Raw genomic sequence first — 12205 nt, 5'->3', positions numbered from 1 at the left:
TCTTCAGGATGCAGTTGGTGTTGAGAGACCGCGTGAGGGTGTCTGTGATGTGTAAACCTAGAAATCTGAAACCGTCCACAATTTCAACAGATGACCCACTGATGGAAATAGGCATGTGATTGTCTCTGATCTTTCTAAAGGCAACAATGATTTCTTTTGTCTTATTGACATTTAGAGAGAGAAGTTGTTATCATGGCACCATGTGGTTAAATCTTCCACCTCCCTCCTATGGGCCCTCTCATCACTGTCACTTATTAGTCCAATCACTGTGATGTCATCTGGGATTTTAATGGTGCTGTTGTCACATTTGGCAACACAGTCATGTGTGAACAGACTACAAAAGGTTACTGAGACAGCAACCCTGAGGTGTGCCGGTCCTAAGAACTAATGTGGATGTGTATGTTTTATCTATTCACACAGTCTTGGACCTGCCTGTCAGGAAATCAAATAGCCAATTACAGGTAGAGTTGCTCAGACCAAGACCTCTGAGTTTCAACACCAGTTTGGATGGTACAACTGTATTAAAAGCAAAGTTGTAATCAGTGATTACACCATTCACACACAAGAAGAGAAAGGAGACGACATCATTCAGAGAGAAAGAAAAGACGTGAAAGTAGGGAGGTTTGTAATAGTCAGTCTACACAGTATAATCTCGTCAGCAGAACAGGGGTTGGTAAATTCATTGCGACAGAAACTGACCTGCCATCCAGTACAGGTTGTGAAGCACTCAACTTAAAGGCAACTAATTGTAGGCTAAGGCAAAAAGATGAGTTTTAAGTTTGGATTTAAAGGACTCAACAGACTGGTTGTCTGATGGCAGCAGGCAGGTTATTCCACAACAATGGAGCCCGATAGGAAAAGGCCCTGCTGCCACCAGCTGACTTCTTTTTAACTTTGGGTACACACAGGAGCCCTGTATTTTGAGAGCGAAGAGCTCGAGATGGAATTTACGGTTTAAGGAGATCAGACAGATAAGATAGGGCAAGCCCATTTAGGATTTTACAAGTCGGCAGAAGAACCTTGGAAGTCTGATTTAACATGGATAGGAAGCCAATGAAGGGAGGCAAGAATGGTGTAATGTGGTCAGATTTCTTAGATTTAGTTAGGATTCTAGCTGCAGCATTCTGAACCATCTGAAGACTTTTAATACCAGCATGTGGCAGACCTGAGAACAAAACATTACAGTAATCAAGTCTGGATGAAACAAATGCATGTATTAGAGTCTCTGCGTCAGCCGTGGAGAGAAAAGACCTAATTTTAGCTATGTTACTTAAGTGAAAAAAGGCAGACTTGGTGATTTCTTTAATGTGCTTATCAAAGGAAAGGCTGGGATCAAACATAACACCAAGATTTTTGGCTGCCACACTTTGGGAAATCACAGAGTTGTTGGTTATTATTAATTGATCAAATTGGTGTCTGTGTCTAGCAGGGCCAATGATCAGCATCTTGGCTTTATCCGAATTTAAAAGCAGAAAGTTCGTGACATCTAACTTTTCACAGTCGCCAAGCAGGCCTTTAAATGAGTAATTTGAGTATGATCATCAGCCCTTACAGGCACATACAGCTGAGTATCATAAGCATAGCAATGGAAATTTATTCCATCACTGGGTATAATTTGGCCAAGAGGTGAAATATAAAGAGGGAAAAGTAGAGGCCAAGAACTGAGCCCTGAGGCACACCATATTTAATGCCAGAGAATTTTGATGTAATATTATAGCAGGACACAATGTATTCTTCCAGATAAGTAGGACTTGTGCCAAGAGAGCGCTAAGTCAGAGACACCAAAATTACGATTTAATCAATGATGTCAAAGGCTGCACTGAGGTCCAGTAGTAAAAGCACGGAAGTGGAATCAGAGTCCATAGCTAGTAAAAGATTGTTCACCTCTCTTTAAAGGTCTTCAAACATTTTTGCTGGTAAGGGATCAAGCAGGCAAGTAATTGGTTTGGAAGCTGACATGAGCTTACTCAAAAGTATCAAGAGCGATAGTCTCAAAAGCTGTAATAACAGGGACCATCAGTAACTCGTTGTATAGATATGAGTATGGTTAGACAAGATCTGCAGGAGTAGCTGAAACTGAAGAACTAATTTTGTTTATGATCTCAACCTCATTGCAGAAAAAGTCTAGAAAGTCATGGGTCGTGAATGGTGAGCAGCTAATAGCTGCTTTTTAGTAAGTTTAGATACAGTGTCAAAGAGAAATCTGGGGTTATGTTTATTAATATTGATTAAGTGAGAGAGATTCACCGCTTTTGCAGCAGATAAAGCACACTAGTATTTCAATAAAACACTCATGCCTAGATAAGTAAAAAACTTCTAATTTTGATTTTCGCCATTTACGTTCCAGTCTCCTGAGAGTAGACTTTCCCGGTGAGGCTGAGCAATGTGATGCCCTGATAATTGGACCAAACCCTCAGGTCCCCTTTTTTAAATGTGGGAACCACCACCCCAGTCTGCCACTCCAGATGTACTGTTCCTGACCTCCACGCGACACTGAAGAGGTGTGTCACATTGCTCAGCCTCCCTGGGAAAGTCTACGCTAAGGTGCTGGAAAGGAGGCTCCAACCGATTGTCAAACCTTGGATCCAGGAGGAACAATGCAGATTCCGTCCTGGCCGTGGAACAACGGACCAACTCTTTACCCTTGCGGAAGTGCTGAGGGAAGCATGGGAGTTTGACCAGCCAGTCTACATGTGTTTTGTGGACTTGGAGAAGGCTTATGACCGTGTACCCTGGGGCACTCTGTGGGGGTACTGCGGGAGTATGGGGTACCGGGGTAGTTGCTACAAGCCATCAGATCCTTATATAACAAAGTGAGCTGTGTCCTCATTCTTAGCATAAAGTCAAACATGTTTTCAGTGGGTGTCGGACTCCGCCAAGGTTGTCCCTTGTCTCCGATTCTTTTTGTGATATTTATGGACAGGATCTCAAGGTGCAGCCAAGGTGAGGAGTGTGCCCATTTTGGGAACTTCAGAATTGCATCTGTGCTCTTCACAGATGATGTGGTTTTGTTGCTTCATCAGAACGTGGCCTCCAGCGCGCACTGGAGCAGTTTGCAGCTGAGTGTGAAATGGCCGGGATGAGAGTCAGCACCTCCAGGTCTGAGGCCATGGTTCTCTACCGGAAAATGGTGGATTGCTCCCTCCGGGTTGGGGATGAGTTGTTGCCTCAAGTGAAGGAGTTTAAGTATCTCGGGGTCTTGTTCACGAGTGAGGGTAGGATGGAGCGGGAGATTGACAGGTGGATTGGTGCAGCATCAGCAGTAATGCAGACATTGCACTGGACCGTTGTGGTGAAGAGGGAGCTGAGCTGGAAAGCAAAGCTCTCAGTGTACCAGTCAGTCTTCATTCCAACCCTCACCTATGGTCATGAGCTGTGGTTAGTCACCGAAAGGGTGAGATCGCAGATACAAGTGGCTGAAATGCGTCCTCAGAGTAGAGTTGCTGCTTCCGCATCAAAAGGAGCCAGTTGAGGTGGTTCGGGCATCTGATTTGGATGACACCTGGGTGCCTTCCTGTGGAGGTTTTCCAGGCACGTCCAACTGGGAGGAGACCCCGGGTTAGACCCAGAACTTCTGGAGGGACTACATGTCCAATCTGGCCTGGGAACGCCTTGGGATCCCCCCAGGAGGAGCTGGAGGGCGTTGCTGGGGAGAGGGACGTCTGGAGTGCCCTACTTAGCTTGCTGCCACCGTGACCCGACCCTGGAGAAGTGGCTGATGATGAGAAAGAGATGAGAGAGAGAGAGAGAGAGAGAGAGAGAGAGAGAGAGAGAGAGAGAGAGAGAGAGAGAGAGAGAGACGTTCCAGTCTCCTGCAGGCCCACTTAAGAGCACATGTCTCGTCGTTAAACCAGGGTGTAGGCCTCTTTAGTCGCCTAGCTTCGGTAGTGAGAGGTGCAACTGAATCGAGGAGACTAGAGAGGGTCACATTTAAGTCACTAGTCAGATTTTGTTGACATTAACTGGACAGGCAAATAATGCTTCAACTTTAATGAGAAAATGATCTGACACAGCAGATGTGGTTGGCAAGACATTCAGATCAGAAACAGCTATCCCTGTAGATAAAACCAAACCAAGGGTGTTACCACTGAACTCAGTCGACTCTTGAACCAAGTGAGCGAGCCAATTTAGTACGATTCCAGTGGGACTAACACGTTTACATGTATTTTAAAAGTCTAGTTTTAATTGGACTAACACAATAAATCAACTTTTTCTAACATCACGTAAACGTACTGAATGCTGTGATTGCAGCTATTCCCCAATCCTCTGTGAATAGTACACATGGCCACTGTAACTCTAGATAATGGTCACACCATAGTTGCTTATGAAACTGGTGGATGGTTTGGGTCGTTATGCCACTGTATTGTTTATAAGGGTGGGGTACCTGCAGTCACTGTATTGTTTATAAGGGTGGGGTACCTGCAGTCACTGTATTGTTTATAAGGGTGGGGGTAGCTGCAGTCACTGTATTGTTTATAAGGGTGGGGTACCTGCAGTCACTGTATTGTTTATAAGGGTGGGGTACCTGCAGTCACTATTGTTTATAAGGGTGGGGGTAGCTGCAGTCACTGTATTGTTTATAAGGGTGGGGTACCTGCAGTTACTGTATTGTTTATAAGGGTGGGGACACCTGCAGTCACTATTGTTTATAAGGGTGGGGTACCTGCAGTCACTGTATTGTTTATAAGGGTGGGGGTACCTGCAGTCACTGTATTGTTTGTAAGGGTGGGGGTACCTGCAGTCACTATTGTTTATAAGGGTGGGGACACCTGCAGTCACTATTGTTTATAAGGGTGGGGACACCTGCAGTCACTATTGTTTATAAGGGTGGGGACACCTGCAGTCACTGTATTGTTTATAAGGGTGGGGTACCTGCAGTCACTGTATTGTTTATAAGGGTGGGGTACCTGCAGTTACTGTATTGTTTATAAGGGTGGGGACACCTGCAGTCACTATTGTTTATAAGGGTGGGGGTACCTGCAGTCAGGTGAGACTGAAGAGGTCACTTATGCCCCTTCTCCACTACATGGTACCGGCTCGAGTCGACCCACAGGGTGTCGGTTTCCATCACCGTAACAGAACCCCTCAGTGTAGCTGGTCTGTTTTGGTATCCATCCAGTGTTTTTGGAACCTCCACAAAGGTGGAACCAGAAAAGTGGTCACAGTTCCCAAAGTGCCGGGACTTTCCAGTAATGGAAAGCGAAACAGTTGAGTGGAGGTGAGCCGGTACCGTGTGGTGGAAAGGGGCATTAGATGGTGATGAAACGTTTTGTGTCCAGATGAAAGGCACTCATGTGATGCTGTTGTAGTGCACTAAATTCCTGGGTGGCCCTAAGTAACATCATTTGCTTGTGTGTCTGTGTGTGTGTGTGTGTGTGTGTGTGTGTGTGTAGGTGGGTCAGTCTGGGTCAGGGAAGAGTACAATTCTGCGTTTGTTGTTCCGACTTTACGACCCTCAGAAGGGCTGCATCTGTATTGACCAGCAGGACATCTCCAAGGTACACACACACACACACACAGACACACACACACACACAGACACACACACACACACACACACAGCCGCCAGAAACAGATGGCCGTCACTCCAGCTCTCCTCTAATCAACAGCTTTTTTCAGTCTGTTCTGTCCCTTTCCCTCTTTGCCTCTCGCTCCATCTCTGTCTTTACCCCTCTAATCCTGTCTCCGTCTCTCTCACTCACCCTCTCCTTTCCCTCTCTGAGTCTCACACACACACACACACACACACACACACACACACACGCACACACACACATACACACACACAGTCACAGTGAGCGGTGCAGGCATGATGGGAGTGTGTGCTCTCAGTGTGAATAAATCATAGTAAAAGGTTTCTAAATAATGTAGCTACAAGTCCAGACACCAGATGTGTGCGCAGCCATGTGTATGTGTTTCACTCAGGGAAGGTGTGTGTGTGTGTGTGTGTGTGTGTGTGTGTGTGTGTGTGTGTGTGTGTGTGTGTGTGTGTGTGTGTTTGCATGACCTGCCTCTCTGGTTGTTTTGCTCCTAAGAGCCCAGAGGCCTCAAGTGACCTCCCAGCCTCCACTTTAGAGTCTCCGAGAAGTCCATGTTACCAGAAAGGATGGACAGACAGACAGACAGACAGACAGACAGACAGACAGATAGACAGATAGATAGATAGATAGATAGATAGATAGATAGATAGATAGATAGATAGATAGATAGATAGATAGATAGATAGATAGATAGATAGATAGATAGTTCAGTCTTTATTTTCAGATCATTGTTGACATCATCTGGACTGAAGAGGGCGCCACTCCCCTGCTCTAACAACATGGATGATGCGCTAACGCTACTCAGAAGATGATCCGTTGCAGAAAGGAGAGGAAGCTTTCTTAATTTCTGAGTTTTAGGAGCAGGTTATCCACAGTTTGGTAGCGGGGTGAGCGGGGCCATCTTTAGGCCGGAAGTTGTCATCAGTGATCTGAAGATAAAGACAAAGTCTGTCTCTGGTTGAAGAAAACTGTAGACTGCAGTGTTGACTCTCAGTGTGATCTGAACTACGAGAGATTCTGTCACATTACACGGATTCAAGTTCATATCAAACATCGCTTAATGTAGCTTTAAAGATACATCTGTCACATGTAACCAGTACACACATGTTACATACATGTGTTACATAATACATGTTACATATGTGTTATATACATGTGTTACACACATGTGTTACATATATGTTACATACATGTGTGCGACATATACGATGTCTAACATATGTGTTACACATATGTTACGTACATGTGTGCTGCATATACTATGTCCAACACGTGTTACATATGTGTGTTACATAAATGTCTCACATACATGTATTGCATATGTATGTTACATATATAACATATGTAACATTGTATTACATAGTACATAGTACAATACACCCTTATGTGTCACGTGCCTGTCTTACAGACATGTCTTACATACGTGTGTTACATACATTTATTGCATATGTGTGTTACCTATATGTGTTATGTGTTACATACATGTGTTATAGGTGGTTATAGTGGCTTTGGTTCCTATTGAAGTCACTACTACTACTACCACTACTACCACTACTACTACTACTACTACTATTACTACTGCTACTGTCGGCTGCTCCGGTTAGGGGGCGCCACAGTGAAGCATCCGTCTCCATCTCTTCCTGTCCTCTGCATCTTCCTCTGTCACACCGGCCACCTGCATGTCCTCCCTCACCACCTCCATAAACCTCCTCTTTGGCCTTCCTCTTCTCCTCTTCCCTGGCAGCTCCATATTCAGCATCCTTCTCCCAATATACCCAGCATCTCTCCTCCACACATGTCCAAACCATCTCCATCTTGTCTCTCTTGCTTTGTCTCCAAACCGTCCAACCTGAGCTGCCCCTCTAACATACTCGTTCCTAATCCTGTCCTTCATCATCACTCCCAATGAAAATCTTATCATCTTCATCTCTGCCACCTCCAGCTCCTCCTCCTGTCTTTTCATCAGTGCCACTGTCTCCAAACCATACAACATAGCTGGTCTCACTACCATCTTGTAAACCTTCCCTTTAACTCTTGCTGGTACCCTTCTGTCACACATCACTCCTGACACTCTTCTCCACCCACTCCACCCTGCCTGCACTCTCTTCTCCACCCACTCCACCCTGCCTGCACTCTCTTCTTCACCTCTCTTCTGCACTCCCCGTTACTTTGAACAGTTGACCCCAAATATTTAAACTCATACACCTTCCACACCTCTACTCCTTGCATCCTGACCATTCCACTGTCCTCTCTCTCATTCACACATAGGTATTCTGTCTTGCTCCTACTGACTTTCATTCCTCTTCTCTCCAGTGCATACCTCCACCTCTCCAGGCTCTCCTCCGCCTGCACCCTACTCTCACTACAGATCACAGTGTCATCCACAAGCATCATAGTCCACAGAGACTCCTGCCTGATCTTGTCCGTCAACCTCCCCATCACCATTGCAAACAAGAAAGGGCTCAGAGTCGATCCTTGATGTAATTCCACCTCCACCTTGAACCCATCTGTCATTCCAACCACACACCTCACCACTGTCACACTTCCCTCATACATATCCTGCACCACTCCTACATACTTCTCTGCAACTCCTGACTTCCTCATACAATACCACACCTCCTCTCTCCATGCACCCTGTCGTATGCTTTCTCTAAATCCACAAATACACGATGTACCTCCTTCTGGCCTTCTCTATACTTCTCCATCAACATTCTCAAAGCAAACATCACATCTGTGGTGCTCTTTCATGGCATGAAACCATACTGCTGCTGCTGATCATCACCTCTCCTCTTAACCTAGCTTCTATTACTCTTTCCCAAATCTTCATGCTGTGGCTGATCAACTTTATACCTCTGTAGTTGCTACAGTTCTGCACATCACCCTTGTTCTTGAAAATTGGTACCAGTATGCTTCTTCTCCACTCCTCAGGCATCCTCTCACTTTCCAAGATTGTGTTAAACCATCTAGTTAAAAACGCCACTGCCATCTCTCCTAAACACCTCCATGCCTCCACAGGTATGTCATCAGGACCAACTGCCTTTCCACTCTTCATCCTCTCCATAGCTGCCCTCACTTCCTCCTTGCTAATCCACTGAACTTCCTGATTCACTATCCCTACATCATCCAACCTTCTCTCTCCCTCATTTTATTCATTCACCAGCCCCTCAAAGTTCTCCTTCCACCTTCTCAGCACACTCTCCTCACTCGTCAGCACATTTCCATCTCTATCCTTCATCACCCTAACCTGCTGCACATCCTTCCCAGCTCAGCCCATCTGTCTAGCCAATCAGTGCAAGTTCTTCTTCCTTCCTTAGCTCCTGTTATTATTGGTCCCCGTTAAAGTGTTGAGAGCTAAACAGGCTGGTCTATCTATAACGTCTCGTGTAATGAAACAGTTAATCACACACACACACACGCACACACACACACACACACACACACACACACACACACACACACACACACACACACACAGGTTTGCCCCCTTTCTCTCATTAGAGTTGAGCCATGGCAGAGGGTCAGTCAGTTTGCCTCCCTCAACAGATAAAATGCCTCCTCTTCTTTGTGTTGCAGTAGAACTTACCTTTTCTTCAGATGGAGTGACTGCATTCCATCAGTCTTCAGTTTGTTTCAGATTTGCCAATAAGTACAAAATACAATGAGTTAAAAAAATTAAAAAAAATACAGTGAGTCAAATAGTAAATTCCTCATCTCTGTGTTTTGTTGAGTCTTAGCCATCCTGACTTTTTATATTTTCCTCTCCGTCTACCATGTGACTCCATAGTCATTTAGCTGATTCTCTCTTCTGGAGGGACCTAAACTGAGAGCAGCAGACCAATTAGATTCAACTGTGAGGTCAGAACTGATGCCAAAGGTCAAAGGTCAGAACCATAGACTGTATCCCTGAAGTTTGATTGTGTGTTTAGTTGTGTGTTTGTGTAGGTATAATAATGATAAGATGATAATTTTATTTACATAGTCAAGCCAAGTCAATTTTATTTGTATAGCCAATATCACATATTACAAATGTGCCTCAGGGGGCTTTACAGCAACACAACATCCTGTCCTTAGACCCTCACATCGGATAAGAAACAACTCCCTAAAACCTTTAACAGGGAGAAAACATAGGAAGAAACCTCAGGGAGAGCAAGAAGAAGAGAAAGGACAAGACATCATTCAGCGAGAGAGAAAAGATGTGAGAACAGAGAGCCGTTTGCAGTAGTCAATAATCCATCCGTCCATTATCCAAACCGCTTATCCTGCTCTCCAGGTCGCCCTTGAGCTGTCCACCTTGGGTGACCCTACCAGGAGGCAAGGTTCAGACGACATAGCTCTTAGGATCATTTGTACACGCAACCTTCTCCACCATGAAAAGGTGGTGATCATTTGTACACAACCTTCACCACGAAAAGGTGGTGATCCAGGAGAAGAAATACAAGTATACATACATACATACATATGTACATACATACATACATACATACATACTATATGCATGATACATAGACAAAAATGAAAGAACACAACCCAAATAACCAAAACTAAAAGCAAATAGAGAGTGTTTATAAAAAGGCTAACCTATAGAAATTAGTTTTCAGCAGCTGCTTAACCTTAACTACACCTGCAGTCACTGTATTGTTTATAAGGGTGGGGACACCTGCAGTCACTGTATTGTTTATAAGGGTGGGGGTACCTGCAGTCACTGTATTGTTTATAAGGGTGGGGACACCTGCAGTCACTGTATTGTTTATAAGGGTGGGGGTACCTGCAGTCACTGTATTGTTTATAAGGGTGGGGACACCTGCAGTCTCTGTATTGTTTATAAGGGTGGGGACACCTGCAGTCACTGTATTGTTTATAAGGGTGGGGTACCTGCAGTCACTGTATTGTTTATAAGGGTGGGGACACCTGCAGTCTCTGTATTGTTTATAAGGGTGGGGACACCTGCAGTCACTGTATTGTTTATAAGGGTGGGGACACCTGCAGTCTCTGTATTGTTTATAAGGGTGGGGACACCTGCAGTCACTGTATTGTTTATAAGGGTGGGGTACCTGCAGTCACTGTATTGTTTATAAGGGTGGGGTACCTGCAGTCACTGTATTGTTTATAAGGGTGGCGATACCTGCAGTCACTGTATTGTTTATAAGGGTGGGGGTACCTGCAGTCACTGTATTATTTATAAGGGTGGGGACACCTGCAGTCTCTGTATTGTTTATAAGGGTGGGGACACCTGCAGTCACTGTATTGTTTATAAGGGTGGGGTACCTGCAGTCACTGTATTGTTTATAAGGGTGGCGATACCTGCAGTCACTGTATTGTTTATAAGGGTGGGGTTACCTGCAGTCACTGTATTGTTTATAAGGGTGGAGATACCTGCAGATCAAACCACAGATTCAGCAGATCTAATGGAATGAGGAAGACTTTTCCCATGTTTAGGAGCTACAACCACAAAAGCATGGTCACCTGTGGATTTAAGATGAGAACGGGGAATAGATAAAAGGCCTTGATCAAAGTGGCCAACAGCTCGAATCATCATCATCAGCAGTCACTCAGGGTCGAGTTTGACTGTCCTCCTTCTGGGTCCTTCTGGGTCCTCGGGTGGGCGTAGAGGCCGATCCTGGAGCCGCATAATGGGAGGATGCCTGTGCGTGACGGCTTTTTAGATGGAGTGGCTGATGCACCCGACCGCATCACACGGTCCTTGGCAGGGGATGGCCAGAGTCCAATAGCAAGGAGAACCAAGATGATTGGGAACCACCCTCTGTTGCAGCCTTCACTGCCATTGTGACCTGGAAACATCTTCCTCCAGTTCTGCTGTTGAGGTCTTTGTTGGATTGCTCTTCAAATTAAAATTAAAATTGCTTTATTGGCATGACCATAAATAACAAAATACAGCTCTTCATCTGGAACCTTCCTCTTGACCTTTCCGCCTTGGGTGACCCTACCAGGAGCCAAGCTCCAGACGGCATAGCTCTTGGGATCATTAGTACATGCAAGCTTCTCCACCACGGCAAGGTGGTAATCCAGGAGAAGAAAGCTCAACCGCTCAAATAAGGGCTTAACAGCTCTGCTATATATGCAGGGGCCAGGCCATGCAAGGCCTTGTACCCAATTAGTAAAATGTTAAAATCAATTCTGTGTTTTACTTGAAGCCAGTTAAAGGAGGCAAGAATTGGGGTGATGTGGGACTGATGACTAGTTTTTGTTAACAGCCTAGCCGCTGCATTTCACACCAATTGAAGGCGAACAAGAGAGGACTGAGTAATGCAGGTAAAGAGGGAGTTACAGTAGTGTAAGTGAGAAAAGATTAAAGTATGTACAAAAAGTTCCAGGTTTTTTGGCAGATAGTATTTGTCTGATTTTTGCAATATTTGTCAACTGAAAGAAACAAGACTGAATGACCATAGTAATATGAAGTTCAAAATTTCAGTGTTTGTAAAAAAGAATACCAAGATTCTTAGAAGCAGTCTTGATGTTGCTAGCAGGGGGGCCCATATAGTGACTGACCTTGGTAAAACAATCCGGGCCAATCACAACGACCTCAGTTGGAGGAAATTTTGATACATCCAATTCATAACAGAAAGTAAGCAGTCATGAAGGGTGGTTATTAGGTTTTCTCAAGAAGTAAATCTGTGTGTCATCAACGTAGCAATGGTAAGAGATAC

At 44.9% G+C, this 12205-nt stretch overlaps 1 protein-coding gene across 1 annotated transcript in view; it reads left to right on the top strand.

Annotated features, from left to right (window-relative positions):
- The window catches only part of abcb6b (ATP-binding cassette, sub-family B (MDR/TAP), member 6b), an 85515-nt gene that overhangs the window by 34540 nt on the left and 38770 nt on the right, over positions 1-12205 (top strand). The window contains exon 14 of the mRNA XM_056288966.1: positions 5394-5498. Coding sequence (XP_056144941.1) covers positions 5394-5498 — 105 coding nt within the window. The remainder of the gene's footprint in view (positions 1-5393; positions 5499-12205) is intronic.

The sequence above is a fragment of the Lampris incognitus genome, chromosome 11, assembly GCF_029633865.1.
Source record: "Lampris incognitus isolate fLamInc1 chromosome 11, fLamInc1.hap2, whole genome shotgun sequence".
Lineage (NCBI taxonomy): Eukaryota > Metazoa > Chordata > Actinopteri > Lampriformes > Lampridae > Lampris > Lampris incognitus.
This window is presented reverse-complemented; position numbering and strand designations above follow the sequence as displayed.